Source organism: Tyto alba, unplaced genomic scaffold (assembly GCF_018691265.1).
Source record: "Tyto alba isolate M040663 unplaced genomic scaffold, T.alba_DEE_v4.0 Super-Scaffold_6, whole genome shotgun sequence".
Classification (NCBI taxonomy): domain Eukaryota; kingdom Metazoa; phylum Chordata; class Aves; order Strigiformes; family Tytonidae; genus Tyto; species Tyto alba.
Genome location: NW_024881327.1, coordinates 16388537 through 16414409, shown reverse-complemented (window position 1 = coordinate 16414409; position 25873 = coordinate 16388537). Strand labels below are relative to the sequence as shown.

The 25873-nt window shown below is 38.2% G+C and overlaps 1 protein-coding gene across 1 annotated transcript; it reads left to right on the top strand.

Annotated features, from left to right (window-relative positions):
• The first annotated feature begins 274 nt into the window (after nucleotides 1–274).
• Nucleotides 275–24012, top strand: BDH2 (3-hydroxybutyrate dehydrogenase 2). Its single transcript, XM_042807569.1, is given in 16 exon segments — nucleotides 275–652; nucleotides 4360–4431; nucleotides 6371–6426; nucleotides 7244–7329; nucleotides 7534–7660; nucleotides 8333–8452; nucleotides 13435–13515; nucleotides 15055–15133; nucleotides 18282–18378; nucleotides 18917–18959; nucleotides 18961–19026; nucleotides 20220–20280; nucleotides 20919–21032; nucleotides 21550–21608; nucleotides 22288–22377; nucleotides 23638–24012. Coding segments are annotated over 12 exon segments (882 nt in total). The 5' UTR covers nucleotides 275–652; nucleotides 4360–4431; nucleotides 6371–6426; nucleotides 7244–7329; nucleotides 7534–7642; the 3' UTR covers nucleotides 23692–24012.
• The last annotated feature ends 1861 nt before the right edge of the window (nucleotides 24013–25873 follow it).

The following is a 25873-nucleotide window of genomic DNA, read 5'->3' as shown; positions in this document are numbered from 1 at the left end:
TGCTCCTCCCCCGACAGCCGTTGGCGAGTGGTACGCTCCGCCGCGGGGGTCTGCCCTTGCGCGGGCCAATAGGAAGCGGCCTCGGGAGGCGTTTAACGTTCGGTGGCGGCCGGGCTGCTCCGTTGCTCCTCTGGGTGCCGGCGGCCGCGGAAGAACCGGGCCCGGGCCCGGGCGTGCGGCCGTGGGGATGGCGGACGAGGGAGCCGTGACGGCGTGCGTGCGTGCGTGCGTGCGTGCGTGCGCGCGCGCGTGCGCGGCCGTTCATCGCCCGGTGAGGCGCTGCCCAGGCGGGAGGGCCGCGCCCGAGCCCCCCGGCCTGAGGGGAGGCTGCCCCGCGGCCTCGGCGTCCCGCCGCCGCCCTGGGTGTTGCCGTGCCCCCCCCCCGCGCTTTCGGCTGGGCCCCTGCGAGCGCCGCTACAGACCTACGGAAAAGGGGAGGCGGGGGCGCGAATGGTGGAGAAAGGAGAGAGCCGGGGCTGGCGAGCGCCGGCCTGGGGGGTAGAGACCCGTCGTAGGGGCAGAGTCCTAACCTAGGAAAGCTAACAGAACATAGCTTCTTTTAGAGAAAGTGCTCTAGAAGATAAAATGCCACTCCACTGGAAAAGCGAAAATACTATTTCCGAAGTGAATGGTACAAAAGTATTCAATTATGGTAAGAATATGAAAGCGATTCTTTTATTTTGATGCTTACGTGAAACTTTGTTACTGTACTGCTTGAACATAGCAACTAACATCAAGACCTTAGCTTTTTGCAATGTCTATGAACCCTTTTTCCAACGTCATAGTTTTGACGGAATGCCACTGGGGCACACAGGATTTCTGGTTTAGTCAGTACCAGGAACGTGCTTCTGAAGTCAGCTTCCCGGTGGACGTTGCTTTCTCTTTTCTGATTTATGCTGTAAAGCAGTTTTGGAACATGTGATCTGGATTATTTTCATATGAATTTCAGTTACAAATGGGCTAGATTAGGGCTAGTCCAGACCTTTTAAGGAGAAGAAGGTGGGGGAACCCAAAATGGAAAAGTGCCTAGTGTGTATGTTAGAGCCTCATAACTAACTGCTTTGCTTTGAGTCTCTTCATACTGATCCACTCTACTTGTTATCATGAATGTAGCCACTATGAAGATTTTTCCCAAATTATAGATTTAATAAAAGCATGCTGCAGGCAAGGAGTTTAGCCTGACAAGATAGATTATTTGCTTACAACCTTCATCTATAAACAAGCCATAATTGTTTTTAGGAATAAATGGGATGACTACTTAACTGTGTCAATCATTCTGAAGTTTTTTTTGACTTGTCTGTTTGTTCATTGTACCTTTCTTGGTTCTGGGTTTAATATTTCTTTTTAAAAAAAAGCTTGAGTTAGTAGTGTCACAATTGCACTTTGCTTTAATTATCCTACAAACAATCTGATTCCCCACTTATTGGATTTGAAATCAGCAATACTGAGTAAGGTGACAGGTTATTTTTGACTTGGCAATACAATGGATTCACGTGCTTTATTGCAATTTTACTTTTTTAAGATCGTGTCTTTCACTCAAGTGACAACACTCAGCAGTTATACGAAGGTGTAGCTGTTTCAATTATACAGTCAGCTCTGCAAGGTTATAATGGTAAGTTTTAAAACTGTGTTTAAACCCTATTTGCAGTGTATTCCATAAGTGATTAGTGAAATTTAACAATCTTTCTAGGCACAATTTTTGCTTATGGACAGACTGCTTCAGGGAAGATGTAGACAATGATGGGAAATGAAGATTCTGTGGGCATTATCCCTAAGGCAATTCAACATGTTTTCAAACTTATTTGTGAGATGAGCAATTTCATTAAACTGAAGTGACTGAAAGGACTAGTAATATTTGTGATTGTTACCTAAAACTTAATTTTTAGTATCAAGGAGCTTATGAAGGAAATAAATTTATATTAGACCATGTATTTATAATTGCTTTGCTAGCCTTGCAAAGATGAGTGGTTAAAAAAAAAAAAAGATAATGGGACTTTTAGTTGGAATCAAATCAGAACAGCACTGAGGGGGGGGTGGTTAAACTTGCGAATATACTAAACCTTGATTACCAGTATAAACAGATGTTCAGTCATTAATGTGGTAAATAAGGTTATGTGAAGCTTTGTGTTTATTCTCCAATTTTAAAACTTAAAAAAATTAACAGTAATAGAGACTTTTTAGTGGGGAGACTATGACACTAAATGTACCTATTTCAGGCTTTCAAAAGAATCTTAGGCTAATCGCTCAATGCTAATAGGAAGTAAGGAGAAGGTGTAAGTTAAAACAGTGATTTCTAAAATGTTACCTGCAGAGCACTTCCTTCTGCCTTGAGGATTTCAGGTAATCGTTATCAGTTACATGAAATGGTCACTGCCCCTTTGAGGAGGTGCAGAGTACCTTAGAGGGTCTACAAAAGTAACTAAACCCAAGAAGACTTTCCATGGTGCTGTAGGCCTTGAGTCCATTGTGCAGCCTTTCCTCACCCCAGTACTCCCTACCAAGGATGCAGGGGAAGAAGCAGCAGCAAAGTAAATTGAAGCAAGCAGAGAGGGAGGACTAGGTATGCATAAATGAAAGAGCCTAAGCAGGAGGAAATTAGATATGACAAGGGCATTTAAGTTCTAGAACTTTTGTCACGCTTCTGTAGGGCAGTTATCTTTTATAACCTACTAAAAGTGATATACCATTAATGCAGCTGGAATGAGGTAGGATAGAAGGAAAAAGGATTCTATATTGGTGGGTGCTAAAGCACAAAGAGAATGAGGGGGAAAGAAATCTGTGGAGTGATATCCGAACATACCTTTGAGTTAATACTTGTATTGAAAGGTGTTAATTGATTAGTCTGTTATTTTTTCCAGTTTTTTTTATGTTTTATTTGAACATTAGATTCCAGATAGAGAATTCTTGCTAAGGGTTTCTTATATGGAAATCTACAATGAAACCATTACAGATTTGCTTTGTGATAGCTGGAAAAGGAAACCTCTGGGAATTTGTGAGGGTGTTAATGTGAGTATTGTGTCTTCTTGGAGTAAAAGAAATTTAAAAAAAAAAAAAAACAACCTTTCAGAGGCATTTAGTTGAAAACAGTGTCAAATTGTGTAATTGTTATCTTCAAAATTAGCAGAAGGGCAGTCAATGTAATAGAATAACAACAGTGAAGCTGGGCTTGCTGTTGCTTGTTTATAAACATTTGTACATTTGTAAAAGTATACTTAATCCCCTAAGTTTTCCAGGGTAGTATATTTTATATAACTTTGACAGTGAATACTTAGGAGTTGTCTAGCTAATAAAACTTCTGTAAACATGTTGTTAAGCTTCTAGCTCAATGTGTTAGAAGCTTTCAACAGATGTATTGTTACTTTAATACCATCTTCATATCATCTACGAAGTTGATAACACTTCTACTGAAATCCTAGAATAGCCATCACACTAGAACTATTCAGTAAGATGATCAGGAGGAGAAAATAAGTCTATATTAATGCCATCTTCGGTTTGTTTATGTTGAGTTTTGTAGCAAATAATAAAAATTGGTGATTTGTTTTTTGTTTGGGCTTGTTTTTCTTTCAGTGCCCTAAATGTTCAGTGTTTTTGGAACTTGGGGAAAAAGGGAGGTTTATCAGTTGTGTCACTATGGCTTTACAACATTTCCTGAGTAATATACTCCTGGATTCGCTCAGAAAATATCCAGGATATTTCTCTTACCAGTTTTATTTTTAGGAAAATTTCTAGATCTCTGTTTGAATCTTGTGCCTTTAAGCTACAGTTCTGGTAAAGTCTAAACTTCCCCATTGCTTGCGTTCAGAGTAAAAACATGTTTGGCTGATGTTACTTCCTTTTAAGAAGGAAACAAGCTGGAATAAATACCATAATAATTGCTGGTAATGTTAACTTATGGAAGTGCATTTTAGAGTTCAGTAAAATTTATTACTGTTTTTGTTCTGAAGAGGAATACCTATGTGGAAGATGTGGTCGAAGAGGTGGTGGTTGCTTTGGAACAAGTTATGGAATGGATCAGAGAAGGATAAAGTTGGTTAACCAATGTCAGCTGATAGAAAAGCATTGATGAATGGGGTATCTCTAGAATTATGGGTTCTCTCTGAGATTATATCCAGAAATCAGTGTTTTTCAGGTAGCTTTAAAATTCTGATTTTTGTCTGTTATCTCTAGTTTATCAGAATATAAGCAGAGGTATTCTAATACTGCTTTTTGGCAGAAAATCGCCATTATGGAGAAACCAAAATGAATAAACACAGCAGTTGTTCTCACACTATCTTCAGAATGGTAAAAGCTGTTTCACTATTAGGAGGGGTTTTATTATTATTTTTAGAAATGACAAGTTTTATTGCACTTTTCTTCTAGGTCATTGAAAGCAGAGAACAAAGTGACCCTGCAGTTGCAAGCTGTGATGGAGCAGTGATGGTATCCCACTTGGTAAGCTCTACTCCGAGAAGTTACTAAATTCTCTACTTAAATGCCTATTTACTGTTGCCACTTTTTTGGGAGAATGTAACTTTATAACGATGTTACAAGTATGCTTTGTTGTTAACTTCTAGCAGACATTTCTTAAGCAGAAATAATGTTTCTGCTCATCAGTACAGAGAGAGATTCCTGGTGTGCTATCTAGAGGATATCTTCCCGCCAAAGGCAATTCTGACATGGGAACAGTTCCTAGACAACTCATGCTGGGTTGGGGAGTATTATGCCCTTCCCAGGAGTGTAAGGGGCTATTGTCAAGAGTGCTCTTGCATTTTGTTAAACACAGCTTCCCCTGCAATTAAATTGTTCCTGACCACACTGACAAGCCCAGCAAAATAACTTGCAAAGTGGGTAGCCTTAAGGCTTCTCTTTTAACAAAATAAATTGGAGTATAAGAGCATGTGGCCTACAGCTGAAATGGCCAGAAGATTAATTTTTTCAAAAGTAAGCCCACTTAGCATCTCTTTGGATTACTAGTATATGAAATATCCTAAGCTCAGGTGAACACACTGCTGATCCCTAGGGTAGCGCTTTGGTTTCCGAAGCCTCCTCTATCTAGCCTTTCCTTGATTCTCAGACAAGAATCCATATCAACTGGAGGAATAAAATCAATACGAAAGCATTCGAGGTTGCTAAAATCTGCATGAGCATTCTTACTCAGAATTGAGAATAGCATTAAGTCAATCACATTCATTGTGGAAATAGCCTTCTGCTCTGGCTTCATATGAAAAACCTCTGGGCTCTGAGTGTAAACAGTGCTCATGCAGTATCTGAGCAACCTCCTGCCCACATTTATTTTCTCACCATAGCTTATGGGATCTACTCTTCTTACAACACCACCCACCCTCCACCCTGTCTCTCCGTTCCAACTGACTTTATAGTAAGCTCTACTAACATGGGGGGATGTGGGAACAAAGAATTGGTGGTTAGCAAAATTGTAAACTGAATCTCAGTCTAGAGGGATGGTTGTGGGTAAATGAAGCAAGAGTGCAGAACACCCTGTTGGGAGTGTGAGAAGCTGCAGGTCAGAACAGCACCTGTGGAGCATGTGATGAGCAAGTGGTCAGTATACAGACTAGATCTGAAGGTTAGTAGGATGGGAAAAACAGAAATAAAGGATGCAAACAGGGGATAATAAATTGGAGGCTTGCATACAGGGTGGCAGCATTTGCACTTGGCAATGCTCCCCGTTCACAAACTGAAGTAAGTTTGTCATTATTCAGCGCATTGGACCGAGACTGGCAGGGGAGAGGGGGGGTTTTGGCCCTTTTGGTCTATTGCTGCTTGGTGAAGTTAGTACAAGCTTTTACCCTTCTGAAACAGAAACCAGTCAGAGCTACTTGCTCAGGCCAATCATTATGTGAAGCTATAAAGTTCTAGTTGACTTTGAACCAAATTCAGAGTGAGGCTTTTCCTCTGATATTTAATATCTTCCTTTCCTTATCCCCACAGTGACAGGCAAGCAGAGACATAGAGCTGGTTCAGGACAGGGTGCTAGATAATCTCATCTAGGCTTTCTTTCCCATGAAAGATTGGACCGGATGATCTGGGACTTTGTGAAGGTTCCTATGGCTTGAATCTGTTGTTAACACTTCTGTACTGAGAAACTGTTTTATCTTTCTGTTACTGAGGCTGGGGGGAATTGTACTGCAAGTCTGAAATACTGTGTAGGATGCTATGATAGAGTTCATATGAACTTACTCCACTGTCCTACGTAACTTGAAAGTATTGGTTGGTATGTGTGTAGTAGCTATGGATTACTTCCAATAATGACAGACCTGTTTATTTTAAATGTAACTTAGTTTATGAAATTCTTAGCAGAGACTTAGAATTAAGAGAATCTCAAACTAAATTGCTTCAGAACTAATCTGTGAAATATTTAATGAATTTGCAGAACTTGGTAGATTGATCTGGAAGGCAGTCAAAGAGCTAGTCAAACAGGATCTGAAGGTGAGTGTTAAATGAGGCTCTCCTGATGATCACTTCTGGTAATTAACCCTTATGAGAGACTATGATAGAAAGGAAATTTTGATCTATGTGCTGTTGTGTTACTTACTGTTTATAAATAATCCCTTTTCCCCTTGGTAGGGCAGGCTCTTCCCAAGAAAGTACTGAACATGCTGTAAAGTGCAAACAACTAATAGTGTGGCTTTTCTAGAACAACAGATCCAGCAACAGTCATGCACTGAACTAATAGAATTGAGATGAATCAGTAAAGATTCACCTATAGTAAATAAATCATTAGAAGCTTGTAGGGACTCATGTAAAGGTGAAGAGTGAATAGATGTCTCTAGCTAAAAGGAGGCTTGATTGTTAACAATGATAGCACGAAGCTGCACACATTATGCCTTTGTCATAAAATAAGTGATCTGGGAGGAACACAATATTCTCTCTTACAAGGAATGACTAACTTAAAAGCTGTATCTAAGGCTGGTATGTTATGCTTACACGTGTAAATATGGGCATTTGCAAAATTTAAACAGGAAACAAAAATAAAGTTCTTATTACCCCAGCTACTTGCTATGTAAAGATTGCTCATATTTATTTGTGATAGATTACTATCTTTTTTTGATGCATTTTAGCTATTATTAAAGGGTTTGATACTGAGTGCTGATGGGTCATAGTGCATTGTGGCACTTGATTTAATTCTTGGATAATCCTTCTGAGCATAACATAGCACAAAAGCTTGACAGGTTGCAAATGTATCTTAGTGTGGTTTTAAAGTAAAAAAAATAAACAATAACAGTATTTACTGTGTGATACCTAGGTGTCCGACTGAAGGAAGGCTGCAGTATAAACCAGAGCTTGTTCATTCTGGGTCAAGTTATCAAAACTTTGTGATGACCCTTCTGGGTAAGCACTTGTATTTGTATACGTGTTTTAAGATAAGTCGCTAATACACTAAGAAATTAAAATCTTTTATATCTAATCGTATTTTATGTAGGTAACTATTTCAAATAGCCTATTACCTCTAGAAAAGATATTTACTGTGGGGTTTTTTCTCCACAAAAATATGAATTTTCCTATTTTTTTTTTTTCTTCCTCCTTGTTCGTCAGCCTCACAAATTACAGAGATAGCAAGTTGACTTGAATTCTGCAGAATTCCCTTGGAGGAAATGCTAAGACAGTTATTATTGGCACAATTACTCCTGTTTCTTTTGATGAAATGCTCAGTACTCTTCAGGTAAAACTTCTCACCTTGTTTTAGGCAGTATTCTGACTCCGGGCTTCACTGTAGACAGATTGGAGGGGTGGAAAACGTAATCTGCTATATCTGTAGTCACTTGACTCTTCTAAAGGACCTCTGCGGACCTGGAAATATTGTTGTACACAGTATCTTTTCCCAGTTGTCATCTTGTGCTAAGTTGTCTAATGAACTTTCTGGCTGTTGGAGCAAAGCTCCTTCTCTCACCTTGCAGGCAGGAGATAACCTCTGTTTTCTCACTTTCCTTTTCCAAACACAGTTAGAACTACAAGTCTTTATTAATACAGGATGTTAGATGGGTCCTGCAGGAAAGGAATGTAATTGAATTATTCATGAACCATATTCTTTAGGTAGGATTGTCTTCCTTTTGGGTGGTCTTTTGAGCTTTTTATTAAATAAAAAAATAACTTCGTATATTTTTGATTAAATGTTGGGCTTTTTAGGTAATAATATCAAGCAAAGAAAACTTATATTTTTCAAAGCATAGAACACATGGAAAAATAAGCAAATGTAACTATTTGTGTCCTTGATTATATGTTGCTCTTTATTTAATAAACTGTCCCTTCAATTCTGTTGGGAAATATCAGATAGAATAAGTATTTTGATATATTAGTTCTCTTAACTGTTGCCCATGAGAAAATATTCTTGCAGTGTGCCAATACAGCCAAAAGAATGAAGAATACTCAGAAAGTCAATGAAGTACTTGACGATGATGCCTTTCGGAAGAGATATCGCAAAGAAATTCTGGATTTGAAAAAGCAGTTGGAGGAAGTATGTAATAAACTTATTAAAATTAATCTGTTCTTAGTACTGATAGCTATTTGGAAATATTCTGTTTTAAACCAAAGACAGTTAAATCTGGAGGGGTAGGTACACTGTTTAAAGTGATATTTGTCATTTCTGTTGAAAATAGAAATTGAAAAAGGTGAAGTTTAGAACAACTGATGATAGTCAACATATGTGTGTGAAAGCTAGCACTGAATGAGATCAACTAACTGAATTGCTTGCCTTCTCTAGGTTAACATATTTAAGAAATAATGTATCATGCCTTATAGGACACTTTAATATTGCTGCAGATCAAAAGGAGTCATTGATTACAATATAGATTGTAGAATATCAGTTACAGATTCCAACTTAATTCATATTATTCTTCCTTACTGATGTTTAACTTCAGTTTGAGTTGCAAGAAGTTGCAATTGCTTAAGATTGCTGGCAAAACTTATGTCATGTATAGGCAGAAGATACATTTAGAAAATGAACAGTAGTAACTTCCCAACAAATGGTGTAATCTCATGTGTTTGCCTTTTTCCAAAAATCTATGCAGTTAAGGAGTGATCTTGCAAATGTTGTTAGAGCATAGATCATAAAAGATAAAACACTGGAAAATGACGATTCTGAACATACTCCTTTTGGTGAATTAAAACATCAAAATATACTCTTTTTTACGAATAAGTCATAGGAAAGCTTGAGGAAAAGTGATTGACCTCTTTAAGAGAATTAATTTGCAGTATAAACTTGCAACTAGAACTGTGTTATAGTAATCTTGCCACTTCCTTCATTATTATACTTCTTGTCTTCTAACTTTCTGCAATAATTACTTTGTACAGAAGTTTACTGTTGCACAAGTCTGTCATTGAGGAGATTGATACAGACTCTGATGTTAAGATTGAAGACCCTTTATTCAGAAAGCTGTGTTTTTATCCCCCTACAAAGTTGTCCATACCTCCAACATAAGTGCTTACCATACATTACTCACACACCTATTATAACATTTGATTGGCTAGCTTAACTACACATCTTTTTTCCTTTGTCACTATAACTGGCTTTCTTGCTTGTTTTGCTCCGGGCGTTCTTCTGAAGTCCTCTGTTCACTAGTAACTGTCTTATTTTTCTGTTATTCAAAAACCTTATTTTTCTGTTATTCAAAACCCTTCAAGGGCATCATGACCTTCGTTGATGTAAAATGTCTCCACATGTCGTGGGTGTTTTGTTTAATTCTTTTTTGAGTCTTTCTCGGTCAGGAAATGTTTGAAGTCTAAAAGACCGATCCTCTTCCTTTTCTTCTCCATATGCTTTCCACTGACAAGAAAATAGGAATTTTACACTTAAAACCTGAGACCAGCTCTGTTAAGAATGAAATCATCATCATGGCATGAGAAAGTCATACCAAAGATACCCACATCAGAAGCATCATTCTTATTTTATAGGAATAAAGCTCTCTGATGGTAGTTCTCAAGTACTCCAGTTTGGGTTACACAAACTGATAAGCATATGGTTACATTGACATGTTTCTGTTCATTCGGTGGTTACTGGAATTGGAAGAGTCACACAAGGATTATTTACCTGATGGAGATACTTCAGAGATCTTTTTTAAAGAACCAACTACATATTTACCTTGAATAGCTGAAAATTCTGCCAACTACTGTAGGTGCTAACAAGAGTGTAAGCATTTGTCTCTAAATCTCTGGCCTGGAATGCATTTTGGGAAGGTTTTAAAAGATACTGCTAGCACAAACTACACAGGCTCTGAGCAGCACTGCAATGTCTTCTTTCCTGCCATAGGTACGTAGGAGCAATTTATTTCCAGACAGCGGTAAGTGCAAAGCACTAGTGTTTGTGTGGTGGGGTTTTGTTTTGGGGTTGGTCAGGTGGGTTTTGGGTGTTTTCAATTTCCAGCTATGGTTGAAAGATATTTCCTTTATCTACCAGCTTTTGTTTTTTATTATTCCCTCTATTTTGGTGTTCTGATAAATTAATTAAACTGATGTTTCCCCTTTCTGAAAGGAAAACAAGGTGCATATAGATCTACCTTTTATATAGAATTTCAAGCATTTTTTTGTTAATTATTGCTTGCTTGGAATGTTTCTGGATTTGGAGATTTCTCTGGTGATTGAACTGAAAAACGGGAACTTATTGCAACAGGTCTGTCTGAATTGAGCAGTCAAGGTTAGGGACAAAAAGATAAATGCTTTTAGAAAACCTAGTCATTAAACATTTTGTTTCCTGGGGAAGCTGATTTACAAAGCCTCAGGAAAGCTATCATAGTTTAGCAGAAAGACAAGATAGTGTTACTGAACTTTCTGTGCATGTGTCCCAGTCTACCCAAAGAAATGGCTTTTCTGAGGAAAATGTGCCCACCTGAAGTTCAGGCAGGACTCCAAATTCTTTAAGAATGCTATCAGGGTCACTTTAGGTCTGATGTGAGCTTATAACTGAAGTAGTTTGTCCTAAAATTTTCTAGTCTGATGATATTAACTCCGCCTTAACAAATGTAAGATTTAGCACTAGATACAAAAAGAAAAGTTAGTAAGTCACCAGTTTAACAAAAAAAAAAAAAAAAAAAAAAATTAATCATGCAAATGTTGTCTTAGCTTGGAATTTGATATTTTATATTTCTACAGAGAGATTGCTTGCAAAAAACATGTTTGTGGCTTTTTTTGGTGGGATTCCTTTTGATCTCTTGAATTCCTTAGGGAGAATGGACAGCTAATGCTGGTGCTCCCTTTCTGGCCTTTCCCGTGCAGGAGAAAAATCACACTTTTACAATCATGAGTTTCACTAGATGGCAGCATTTCAATGTTTCAACAGGAAATTACGTTCACCTAGTGATACTTACCAGACTACAAATCCCAACAAGGACGGCAAAAAAAGTATAAAACTTCCTTTTGTACAAAGGTCAGGAAATATAACAAGCTGTTTGAGATCTGTTGGTGAGTGACTATACTAATATATAGTTTTAAATGTTTCGTAGAATTGGTGTGGCAAATGTTCATAAAAACGGATTGCTAGATTGAAAAAAGTATTTATAGTTCGTTTTGCTTCCAAAATGTTAAGGTGCTTTGCAGAAGAACTTGAACTGATCAAGGTTGTTGGTTTGTTGTGGTTTTGTTTTTGTTTTTGTTTTTTTTTTTTTCCCACTGAAGAGAGGTATGTGACAACAAAGAATGACTGAGCTTCCTCTGCCTTGAGTGAGCACTTGGAGCACATTGTTGAAGTGCTCAGCACTTGCTAGTGCTAATAGAACCTTTCCCATAATTTTGTGTTGAGGCGTTGCATTTGGGAAAGCCTGGTACAGTAGAGGGACAGCGCAACCTAATTGTGTGTGGTATCTCATTTCTAACTTGGTATTTTTCACCTGTCAATGCAAAAAAGTTATGCTAAAACAGGCCCAATATTATATAGCCTTATAGACTATCATCAGAGGCATCCAAAAGGAACATCTGTTTACTAAAAAGGGATTTTAAGATACTGTCTTCCACAAATTAGAAAGGTGCATCTCAGTTACTGTTTGTGTAGGAAACTGCTATTTTGGTCTGTGCTTTATTTCTTTCTTTGTGTGCGTGTGCACGTCTCAGTTACAGGAGGAAAACCTACAGTGAAACATTTCAATGTCTTGAAACATAGTCTGTAACTCAGTCTGACTTTAAATCAAAAGAGATAATGATTTTTTATACTAGAACATAAAGATTTTTTCAGTTAAACTGCTTCAGAATGAGTCTGATTTGTTGAATCTGCAACCTTCAGGGAAACATTTTTGCTGCAACTTTTGTCAGGAAAAGCTGCTGAGGAAACATCATTTCTGGTTAAAAGCAGAGAAACTGAATAATGTGGTTTAAAATGTAGGACACTAAATTTGACCCAGTAATCTGAGCCGCAGCATGGATTTGAGCATCTCTAGGTAGCATTGGTTGCTAACCTAGGGGAGATGGGCATCTTTATCTTAACTTCTCAGTAACATGCTTATTATGTTGGATTCATGTATATATTTAAAGACTTCAGGTTCTTGGGACACCTTTTTATGCTCCTAGCTACATAAACAAATTTTGCTCTGTGGATGATAAAAGTACAGAAGGTTTTGCTTATTGGTAACCCAGTTAAAAAACACCACATAGTGCCTTAATGACCTTAATTTTTAGGCAGTTCTTCGAAATACCTTTGGTTGACTTCTTAAATAACCAAAAATCTGTAGGAGTGAGAGGATGGCATTTGCTTTTGCTTGTTTGCCTGCAACTTTACAGGCTGCATTTTTTTAAAACATCATGCAGCATTAGAAAGTATGTGCTTGGCAGAAGAGGGCCACATTTTGCCTTTAGGCTGCTACACGCTGAGTAAGGTGGAACCTAGATTCACCACTGCTTGCCCCAAGCATGCTCCCAGTTCCCTGAGAGCAAGCAACGCCTGAGAGGTGAGATAGGACAGAGCATCCTTCCTGCCCCCGCCCTCCTGCCTTGTTGGAGCTGGGAATCTGCTGTGCTAGAAGATTCCCAACACAATCCAGAGCAGACACTAAGGCCAGGGTGTTGTGTGGAATTTATTGCAGTCTAGGAAGTTGAGTTTCTTCTCTTCCTGTCAAGCTACAAAGACTTGCTTTCGAAGAACCCTATGGACAGTGAAAGCACTAGATTACAAGCTCTTGTACTTCTGTTCAGTTTCACCTTGATTTTTTTTTTTTTTCTGTTTAAGGAAAAGTAAGGTCTAGCTTCTGTTATAATAAAGCTTGGCTTGAACTCAAATACCTTTTGTTGAGATCCTTACTTACAGGAAAAAAAAAAGAGTGTAAGCAGCCCCCATCTCAGAACACTGGATCACTTGAGGTCATACTGCATCCAAACAGGACAATCTGTGAGAGGATTTGGTGGCAGAGGTGCTCTGAATCATGTCTGGGGTTTGGAACTCGTTTGCATGTCATTCCCGTGGAGCGTTGTTGGCTCATCTTTTTGTTGAAGATTCTGTGACATCTTCTGTCTGTGTAGGCCAGCAGCATGGGTCGGCTTGATGGGGAGATCATCCTACGGTCTGCAGCAGCACAGGGGATAGGACGAGCAGCTGCTATAGTAAGTTGGAAAATGTTTATTCTCCTGTACCAAAGTGAGGTCTCTAATGCTAACTTGTCCAATGACACCTGCACCAAACAAGTTCTTGAGTTAATAAACCATGGATGAAGCCAGAACAACCTGCTGAAAAATTTGGAGAATAATATAGTCACTCTACTGTATCATGCATGCTTTGTGCTGTTTGAATTTCTGAAAAACTTCAGCTCTGGGTGGTGATGTTTGGGCAAGGATGCTCTTGCAATGTTTGAGAACAGCTGCAACTGCTTTTCTAAAAATCTGTCATTGGAACTGTCTGTGCTTTTAATCCAGTATCTCTGCTGCTTTGTTCTGGGAGATGATAAGGAGAATAGAGAGAATATTTCCTGTTATAAAGCTGGATACTGCAAAAATCCCCTACAGTAAAGCCAAGATATTTTGATCTGTATTAATAATTGACATAACCAAGTCTATATGATACTAGCAGCATAGCTACAATGTTCATCATGAGTAAAAAAATAATTTACAAATTTTATTCAGTTACTGTTAAATGGAATTCAACATATGTATAAGTCTTCTGGTTACCTTTTTCCTTTTGACCAGTTCTTCCCCTGCTACTTCCTTCTTCCACAGCAAATAAAGGAACTAGTAGAGTTATCTCAGTATCTCTGTAATGTAATCAACAAGTTGGGAAAAGCTCCTGTAAGTAGGATTTTTGCCACACTAGATAGTTTCTCACGCATGCAGTTATGAATGCAGAAGACTGCAGATCTTCACACTTAATTTAAAACATCCGGTCCAAGGAGTAGGTAAATCTTCCTGATAATTTCACTCTGTAAATACCCAACCAAGCCACAGGGGGATGGCATGTTTAATGCCACTGTCCTCTTAAACTGCACTTTAGACACTTATTTTGAAGATTAGGGACTAGAGTCTGAGATGTCAGAATACTTTTGACACAGAGGTTACTTTGTTAGCATAGCTGTTGTTTTATCTGTAATCACAACACAGAGAAAGCAGGTTTTGAGGGGAGCATCAAGAATTAAGGAACACCTGGTTTAAGTATCAAAAGTTCTGCTGCTTTTAATATTGCTCTATTCCAATGATTTGAATGCAAAGTATTTTCATAAAGTTTATTTACCACTGTTCCTTTTCTACAACTCATGCTTTTACTGGTCAAATCCCGTAACTTCATTTAAACCTAACAGTACAGACAATTCTAGCCCTACATGTTTGTAATATGCTTGCTAGTCCACATGCAACTAAGTGCAATTATAATACCAGATGTCTTAGCCTGGTTACTGTTCTTACACTTCATTTATGGATTCCTTTAAGTAAAAGATCTAACATTTGTCTTGCGTATAGTTACTTAGTTGTCCTCAGGATGTGTGGTAATTGGTGTCTGTTACTCCCTGACATGACCAGAATGAAAAGTGAGAGATCAGCTGCCTTCAGCCAACTTTTATTTCAAGCCAAAAAGGAAATAAGAAGAAAACAGATTTTATTTCTGGTAACATCTGCAATATCTAAATATAAACTGCTTCTCTTACTTGTATTCTTCAGGCTTTTGCTAAAGAAGGAGCCAAAGTCATTGCTACAGACATCAATGAGTCTAAGCTGCAGGAACTGGAGAAATAGCCAGGTAAATGACCTACAGAAGGTATCAGTTCAATTCTTGCAAGTTTTGTTGTAGACTGGCTGAAATATAATTTGAGGATAGGGCAAACTTCGAAAGGCCAGAAAAAAGCAGAAAATATCCAGACTAATTCTTTAGATGTTGACATTGTTTTATTCTGTGGTGTGGAATGGTAAAGATTTAGCATGTAAAATACTGAAGCACCAGCAAATCAGACAGAGTATTTTTCCAAGCACGTGGAATAACTTTGAATTTCTTGTCTCATGGAAGCAGTTGACTTCTGCTTCCTAGAACAGCACCCATTTCAGTAACCTTTTGAGATCACTAGGCTAATTGTCAAACATATCTAAAAGGCATGGAAAGCTTTTCTCTGACCACAACTACTAACATCTGGCTACACAAAAAGTAGATTCAGGGTCTTGTATTTCCATGGTCCATACTTACATAGGAATGCATTAAAAGGATAGCTGTCTAGTAAAACTTGTATGTCTCCAGAAACTAATTCCACCAATGCTAGATAAGCCTATTCTCTTTGTACAAATGCTCAGGCCTGAAGGCTGCTTGCCTGCTGGTATCACAGGAACATACCTCAAGGAGCAGGTTTAGCACAGCTGTGTATCTTAATCATAAGTGACACAAGTGTGGGAAGCTATATTTAAAAATTACTTTCTTGGTCTTGAAATAAAAAAATAAGACTTGGATATATACTTTACAACTGAAAATGCTTCCAACTTAATTTGACAGAGGGAAGTGGACTTAATGAATTCCTCTTACAGGGTGACAGTCAAATATACAAAACCGCTTTTCTCTGGCACAGCTTTTAGAATGAACATTGGTCACTACTGACTGGAGTTCACCACAAGCAATCCTTTTGTAATTCTTTGCGAACTTTAGGACTTCCCAGGTTCATTCTGAGGCTGTTTAGGAAAGTGTTATGTTTTAAACTGCATTTTTTTCCCCTCTGCTCGCATGTTTGAAAGGAAAGAGGTAATTTCCCACATACACAGAGCTGTTCCTATCCTTTTGACGTGTGATTAGTTAAGCTATAATTCATCAAGGCTTGGTACATTATGGTCTTTGAATTTTATCCAGGAGGGGTAATTCCAGTGCTGATGTTAATCACTAGCCTGTAGTCTAATTGCATTGTTATACACAAATCTCTTCCAAAGTGTCTGTAGCATTTAACTAAGGCATATAAAGCCTGTTCACGGACTTGGCAGTTTGGCTTCAAAAGAAACAGGTTTTTATCCATTTCAAATCAAATTCTCCCATAATTTAGACATCACTTAGATGCTTTACAGACAGCTTTACAGTATTTCATAGAATCTTGAATGCTGGATGAGACCTCTTGAGGCCATTTAGTCCTGCCTACTGCTCAAAGTGGCTCTGGTTAGAGGAGGTTGCTCAGGGCTGTGTTGAGTCAGGGTCTGAACATCTCCGAGAATGAAAATTCCTCAACCTCTGTAGGCATCTGTTCCAGTGCAACTGCCCTCATGGTTTTAAAATAATGTTTTTTAAAAAACAAACACAAAAAAAAAAAACACGAAAACCCCAAACCAAACAAACAGCAACAAAAATCACCAAACCCTGCGGAAACAAGACATACCTTATAGTCAGTTAAACCTTCCCATGTTCCAACTTTTCTGTTGCCTTTCATCCTTCCACTGTGGGCCTCTGTGAAGTCTGGCTCAATCTCACCTACAGTCTCTCAATAGGTAGTTGTAGACACTTACTAGACTGTGTGTCACCAGTCGTACATGACTAAATTGTAAAAAATCTCATGTTTTGGGGCACAGGTATTTGGTGTCCTAGATGCTGGATATGCTGTGACCAGGCTGTGGCAAAAGGGTGATCAGCAGCAAGGCTTGGTGCCTTGGGAGCCTAATTGTAACTGCTAAGGAAATTACTGGAGTATACCCTGACTCCTTTTCCACTCATACAGGCTGCCTTTGGATGAGGAGTTCATGTATTTGAGAAGGCGGCACAGCTCATTCTTTACATACAATATGGAGTGAGGGTGCAGGCACAGTGTATCACAAAGTATGCCTGTTCCACAGTAAGGATTAAGCCTTGACGTGGGTGAGAAAAGCTAGTTGTGTTCAATTGCTAGAAGCTGCTTAAGCAAAATGGGGTAAAATAACATGTAGATTGTATCATATCATATTGCAGCTCACCTGGAAATGTAGTTCTTTTACTTTGCCCCTTTCACTTCTGTCCCAGGGATGGCACTGCTGTGGTTGGCCCTAAAGCAGTTCTGTTAGAGGGGCTGATTCTATCAAAAAGCATTTGGAAGATTTATGCCTGTCCCCGTTTTGCAGAAATTATGTGTCTCAATTGTTCAGAGATAACTTTCTGAGCAAAATAGAAGGATTTTTTTTTTTTAATCGATGTCTTTCTTGAAGGTGTGGCACAGGCACAGCTTCTGCTATAAGCACTGACAGTAACAGCTGTCAGAGGCTGAACTAGGTAGTCAGTTACAGTGAAAAGCAATGAGATTCCAAGCCTTCTTTTGTTTGATTATAAACAAGTTTACAAATACAATGCTTAGGTCTTTGCAATTAAATAATTGCTGTGATATCATTCTAAGTAATATAAGTGAATGGCTTATGAAAAATCACTTTTCCTCATTAATGAAATTTTATAAAGCTGATTCACAGTATCTTCAACTATACATAGATAGATGACATGTAATGTGACTGAGAGCGTATGTGACAAATGTAACTACTTCAAAGTAATTATTATTCTATAATAATGGGCATGAAAGCTTGTTAGGATTATCCAGGTTCTGTAGTTCTTCAGTTTCAGAGTAGAGTGGAATTCAAACTTATTGGAAATGTTCTTATGGTAAACCATGCTAGCTGATCTCTCTGTGATGCTGTATGACAATGAAATGGGTCGATCTTATTTTAATTCCCTTCTGAAATTTTAAATAGCATGACATGCTGTCCATTGTTGTCCCAGTTTAACCAGTGCACTGACTTGATGATTAAGCGTAGCTCTCACTCAGTGAGTCTGCATGTCTTGGTGCACCACTGAGGGGGACTATTCCTGGCAAGCCACTGACTTGAATTGTAGGTGCAATCCTCAGCACTTCAGCAGAATAAACTGCTGATTGTTAGCTAAATACAGTGAAGCAAATACCATGTTTTTCTAGGTATTCAAATATGCGTTCTGGATGTCACCAAAAAGGAGCAGATAGAAAATCTGGCCAAGGAGATTGAAAAGATTGACGTTCTCTGTAACGTTGCAGGGTAACCAGCTTCTGTTTGATCCTAGTATATTTCCAGTTTTCCCTGTCCTCCAGAAGTACTTTATTTTACTTAAATGCATTTTTGTTGTTGTTGTTCTAATGCATTTTATACCTTTAATACAAACTTTCATGTGTCTTCATCAAAACTGAGCTTTTTATGCGCAGCCATGTTACCCAGTCCAAGACAGAATGGCTCTGGAATGTGTGATGTCTTCTCCACTCTGGTGCCCTGTACTGATGGCTTTGGCCCTCCTAGCACAGTGAGTGAAGTTTATGATCTGTTAGTGCCCTACTTAGTTATTTATTTTATTTCCCTATTGCCAAGCATTTTTTTGTACATTTCAAGTCTGCCTGGTGTCCCTCGTACTCATCAGAAGAAATACACTGTTCCTTGCTTTCTTCAAAAGAGCTCTTGTCCCTCCTTTTCAAGGCTGGAAGAGTTAGCTGCTGCAAAATAGTAATGGGAAAACGTGCATAAAAAGCCACAGAAAAGTAAACCACAGAACCACAGACTAATCCATTTTATGCACTTATTCTAGGTTTGTTCATCACGGGACCATTCTGGAGTGTGAGGAGCAAGACTTGGGACTTCACTATGAACCTTAGTGTTCGCAGCATGGATCTAATGATCAAGACATTCCTTCCTAAGGTAAGGTTTGGTTGACTGTGATTTGTAGTCTCTGCTGCATTATTTCTAAAGTATGAGGGGTCTAAGTTGTTGCCACTGTGACAGCATGGGATTTGAGATAAATATGCAAGTATACATCTTTGGATAGGGGAGGCCCTCAGATTGTAGCGATCCTACTCTAAAACATTCACAGCATTGTATAATCCTTCAAGTAGACTATCTAAAGGATATGGTAGAGAAGATTAGTTCAGGGGTTTTGCCCTATGTCATTTGTAACTGAAATCATTCAAACACAGAGCAGTGAGGAAGCCATTGCAACAGTGTTATGTATACTGTAGCACACAGCTGCACAATACCACTGCTTTAAAAAAATATTTATAAATAATGTACATTAACGTGAATTTTATGGAACTCTGGAAACTATCATGTGAAGCAATTCAGTGCCGCTGATGCCAACCTGCTGGTTGTATCAGAACAATAATTCAGTTAGTCTAGCAGCCTGAGGACCCTTGTTGTGTTTGACGTACTAACTAGGTTCATGACCACAAAAACTTGTGGACTGAATAAGGTGTTTGTATTCCCATAAATGCAAAGGCCAGACATGGAAGTTGTGACTGTGACTGGATGATGACTACTCTTTTCAGTGTTGTTCCAGTCCTTTTTGTTTATTTGTTTTGGGCTTTTTTGGTGGTGTTTTTTCTTCACTGATACTCATTTTCAGAGGTTCTTTATAACAACTTTGGACATCTCGGGTTTTGGGATGCCTGAAAAGGTTATAACTTAAAGAAATTTAGCTACAGTTCAAAGATGCTAGAGGGTTGTGTTTTAGTCTTCTTCAAATCAAGAAGGGTTTGAATGGCATCAGTGAAACACTGCATCGGTAGCTGGCCTGAGCAGATGTCTATGTAGGGTAACTTACTGTGGTGACAAGAGGGCAATGATTCAGAGGTGACTGTCTAGGAAAAAAGTCCTTTCCTGTCATAGTCTTCACCCTTGAGATGACTTAGGAGAACTGAGTATGAATTTCAGATTCTGCTTTGCTACTGCAGTCAATGGATCAAAAGGAGCTAAGCACCTATTTATGCCAATTAAGTTTTGTTACCCTGCCTGTCAATTGCATGTAGGACTGTTCTCTGGTTTATTATGGGCTATTTTGCTGGACCTGCAGATGATAAAATAGTTTGCATTTGAATGACATAAGTATTATTTTTCAGATGCTTAAACAGAAATCTGGAAATATTATAAATATGTCTTCTGTGCCATCCTGCATTAAAGGTCAGTAGCTCGCTAGAGTTTCTTATATAAATCTTTAAAATGATGGGAATGCAAAATAAATTTTGCACAGCTTTGAATTGAGAGGACGTTGCCAATCCTATGGAGGGATGCAGTTAAAAAAAAAAAGTGAACACAACACAGCAAGGACACGGATAGAAAGATGCAGAAACACCAAGATACTTGCCTCTGAGCTCTTGAACCAGTCCTGAATATTTTGTAGCATCCTTTTTACCAGTTTGTATTAAATAAAAAGGAACTAGTTTCAGTGATATCTTGCTACATATGTTTTTCAGAGAAACAATGAAGAAATTATTTACGTAAGCACTGTAACTACGCTTCCCGAGGAAGCCTGATGGTGACTAACAGATGGGTCTCTGCTGTTCCTAAATCTTTTTTAACTTTTCTAGACTGGTCCCCAAAATTATACTACTGAAAGATCACGTGCTTTGCTCTCCTGAATGCCTGAGCAGAATTCTGATAGTCAGCATTCTAGTTAGCCCACCCTTCTGGAGAGACTTACAGGTGCTATAGGAAATGCTGGAGTCCAGCAGGAGCATATTGAACAAACCTGGTGCTCTTTTTTTTTTTCTCTCTTTTAAATATGTTTCTATACTGCCTCCACAAGGACCTTCTGTTAGGAGTTGTGAGCAGGTGTGTATATAGTGCTTCAAAATCAGCAGTTATTGGTCTAACAAAGTCTGTCGCTGCTGATTTCATTGAACAAGGCATCAGATGGAACTGCATATGTCCTGGTAAGTATTTTTACATTATTTTGTAAACTAGGAGCAGATGCTAGAAGGCCCAATTTTGTTAATAATGTCAAACTAAGGATAGACCTGCAAGTAGTAACTAAAGTTACCAGCAATCTAAAAGAACAGGACATGCTTGACACGCTTCTGAGATTTTAAATAAGAATTCATTACTTTTGTAGTTAAGCTGTATGTTTAATCTGTTAACCCAGCACATGGACATTATATATGCATTGCACAGTCTTTGAATGTTTATTTTCAAAGATACATTCTAGAAACAGGCAAGGGCTAGATAACAGGCTAGATAACAGCTATATGAAAAGCATTTAATTCTCAAAAGTCTTGACTTCTATTGAAATTTAGATTCCTATGCTATGTTGATAGTTTTTCAGTCTTTCTCCTAAATCATATTATGAGGTTACACAAGTGTTAAGACATACAAATAGAACCCATGAACTGCATTTTTTGTCATGATTGTTGATGCAATTGATTTTTTAACATTGAATTTAAAACTGTTTAGGAACTGTTCACACACCATCTTTATAGGAAAGAATCCAAGCCTGGCCTAACCCAGAACAAGTAAGAAAGCAATCCATTAGTTTGATCACGTATGTACATGTGTTTAACTCCCCTTTAAACAAATAAAATAAATATATAGTGGCACTTCTGCCCATATTCAAGAATGTCCCCTATTTCAGAGTACCAGTGATAATGTAACAGTAGTGTATCCATTGATAGTTTGGTCAGTTTGTACTCAAGACAGAAGTCTTAAAATGCCTCAGAAGGATATTACTGCTTAATGAATAGAGGGTCTGTCATCTGTGGAAGCATTTGAAACCATTAGTTGCAGTATCTGGTGCAAAAATAGAAGGTGTTTTCTACTGTGGCGTGTGACAGGCACAAACTAGTGCAAAACCACAATAGAAAGGGCATTCTGGCCTACACATTTAAAAATTATTTGGGATGCTTAGCCATATTGACTAGGTAACTGTAAGCCCTCATTGAAAGGGCCTGGAAATATCTAGCACCAAAGGAAGAAGGTCTTATGTTTGCTTTATTCTGGAACCAGAGGTTTAAGTCCAGTCTCTTACACTTTTTCATCCAATGTTAATCTTCAGGTTTCTTCCTAGCATAAATTCTCTGCTTAAGGGAATTATGACTTATGGCCTGTTTCCAATATTGCTTTGTACATGTCACACTGATCGGATTAAAATTGGGTTTTTTATTTTTGATATACCATGTGCTTTTGCATATCTAGGCACTGAAAGACTTTCTAGCCAGACAGAAGACTGGTAGGATGGCTACTGCTGAAGTGGCCCATCTCTTTGTGTACTTGGCCTCTAATGAAGTAAGTATGGAACAATAGAATTTCCTGACACAGAATTCCATGCTACTTTGCTGCTTCACAATAGAGAGAATTTGTTTTCAGAGGATTTATATTGTCTTTGAGCTGGATTATTACAAAAAAATAAAAAACAAAAAAACCTGACAATCTTTTTACATACAATTCTCAACATACAATACAAAAAATACTCTGAATGTTGACAGTGATTGTGAAGGCATTTATATATTTGGTACCGTACCCTGGTGTTTTATGTTATCTGAGCTATTTGACTGACTCCTAGATCATCCTGAGTGATACGAGAAATGGGCTTGTCTGCTTTTCCAAGTCTGCACCACAGCTAAATCATGTTTTAAGGAAACAGAATTAGTAGTCATCATCTGTCTTCTCTATTCAAGAGCAAATATTTGTGTAAAGCTGCTGCAGATTTTAGCTAAAAAGGCTAATGCTCAGAGGGAATCTACACTTTCAGCATAAGGAAAACAATAGACCCACTGAGGTGGTTGCACACCAAACTCTTAATGACCACTGCAAATACCATCAGCACTAATGAGCACACATCAAGGTTATCTCTGATGCTATAAATCTACCATGAATCTAAAATTGTGCTGGGTTTCTCTGGACTTGACAGGCAGTCCTACTGAGCATAACACAATACTTTAATGGAATTATTTCAGTCTTGATGTTGCTATCTATCTGTAATCTGTTCATTTCATCTTGGTTTTAGTATTTTTGTAAAGGTGGTATTTTCCAGTCTGCTCACAGGTTTTTCAACCATGTGCAGACAGATTTCCTGTTTTCCAAAATATTCCCGTATGCTTCAGTACTGACATAGAGAAGAACGCAAACAGTTCGGTTGCTTGCTTCATTATCTGCAAGATCTAAATTTTCAGCTAGGTCCCCTTATAATAATTAGCTGACCTGGTCAGATTCAGCTCAGCTGAACAGAGCTAATAATGTCACAGGGTGAGGTATTGTTCCTGCAGGTAAGATATCTGAAGTCTAGCTTCTGTGATTTTGTACACTCAGGATGCAGCCTCATCTTAATGTCTCTAATAAGACTTTTGCTACAGTCACCTGAGTTAGCTGAAAGGCTTCCATTTCTAAGTTTGCTAATATTCTATTTACACAGATTACTTTGCAAAACAACATAAAGTGTTTGTATAAAAAGAAATCAGCTTTTGAATTTAAGGAAGTGTTTTCCTTATGTAATTCTCGTGGCTGTTAAATTAGTTAAAATTCTTCTTACTTTTTATGTAATTTCAGTCTGACTACATGACTGGTAACGAACTAATGATTGATGGAGGATGGAGCTTGTGATTGACCCTACCTGCAAATGAAAATTTACACCATGAAAGGCAAAATTAGGATCGTGTTTCTCGGTTAAGATAGCTTGCAAGGATTTAGGTAACTCACATGCTGTCTTTCAAAACAAAATTGGTGCATTTTTAATGCTATATAATCTCTTTCTAGATTGATCTTACTGATTCACTCCCTAAATAATGAAATACTAGTGTAAAACATAATTCACGTGGCTTCAATTTATGGTAACTTCAAAACCATGAAAGAATAGCAATTCGGTGTTTAAGATTTCACAGGGCCAGGTTGGACGGGGCTGGGAGCAACCTGGTCTGGTGGAAGGTGTCCCTGCCCGTGGCAGGGGGGTTGGAACTAGCTGGTCTTTAAGGCCCCTTCCAACCCAAACCATTCTGTGATTCTAGGGCAAAGGTACAGAATCCAAGTTGTTTTAAGCAAATCTGGGTGAAAGGAATTAAATGCTACCTTTATTCTCATCCTCCAAAGTATTTGGAAGCTAAACATTCACAATTAGATTTCCTACCAGCACTGACAGACTATCCAGAGAAAATGGAGCCACTACTGTTAAATCAGCCAAATGGATCCTGAGCTAAGTGCAGTTTAAACAGAAGAAAGCAGAAATAATATCAAATTTGAAGATGGGAATGTTTGAATCATTTTGTTACTGGTAATAGATGTTTTTGTATTAGAGAATAGTTGCAATTTGTACTCGAAAACACATTCTGCTTTACAAATTACAACGTAAGATCTTTCTGCTCTATACTATCATTAGCAAAATGTTTTGGAACTGTAATAGCTGTAGAAAAAGAGCCTGAATTGCTGAAAAGAATATGTCCCAAGCCTGACACCACTTACAGATCCAAAGTGGGCAGTGCAAGACAGTCACACACTGTAGATACACGGTGTATGGGCACATGAAACTTCCTGCACATACAGCCAAGCATCAGTGTACATGCACAGCTGGTCTGTGCAACTGCAATGTCCTTCTTCCAGATCCTGGGCAAGTTAGGCTGTTGGAATCTGGAACAGCAGCAGTGCAAAAGTCAGGGCAACAGATTGCTATTAGAAGCAGTAGGATTGGTCACTTTGGAGTTTAGGAGGGGTTTTTTTGTTTAAGCACATACCACTGTAGACAGTGTCTTCGTGAAGCAGAAATGGAGAGGAGCCTGATCTAATGGTTAAGACTGCAGCTCGTAGCATGTAGAGAGCAGAAAGAATCACACGTAGTTTTACAATTGGTTAGAAAACAAGTACATTAGTACAAAATAGGCCCTAGTGGGAGAAAGAGACCAGAACTGTTTTATTAATGGTACAGATCACTCCTAAAATGGTCTTGGAAGTATCATTGCTATAGTTTGGTTGTTTGTTGGGGTGTTTTGGTTTTTTGTTGTGGTTTTTTTTTTTTTCCCCCTCTTCTATATACAGAAAGTACTATGCAAGGATATTACTACGTTAGGCATGGAGGGGGCTATATGTGGGAGATGTATTCTTAAATACACAGGTGGATCTTCATGAATATGTTTGACTTCTGGTACACAAGCAGAAGTAGTGGGTTTTACCACTCTAGATAGAGCCAATATATTCCTCTTCAAAAGGATGTACTAATATTGGACAAATAGTCAAATCTGTACACTAGGTGCTAGCCTTTGTTATTCTATTGCTTGATTCTCAAATATCAACACAGTGGTTCACGCTAAAAAGACAAGATTCAGTTTCTCTGAAAAGGATTGTTTCTACAAGAGCTTGTGTTGATGTTTTTATTGTGATAGCACATGGTAGCTTTGATTTATGAATCGGAAACCTATTATTGTAAAGTCTCATATTCTTGGAAAAAAATATAGATCCTGACCCAGAGATCTAAAGCAATTAATAACCTGAATTGGAAAATTATTTGTGGTGTTTAACATACTGTTAAAATTGACATGAGTGACATGAGTTGACTGCCTATAACTATGGTTACCTTAAATTGCAGACAGCTCCATTTACCTTGTTTGTGAATAAAGCTGTATGTCACTTCAGATATATTCATGTATATTAAATACATATATATGTGGGGAGAGGAATTCAAGAATAAATGCAATTGAGTATGACTGATCAGTAATCAGAAAGCACAGGGAAAATGTGCGATATTTTATGCATGCTTCTGTAACAATTGCCATATTTTTAAAACTACTGTTTAAGCCTT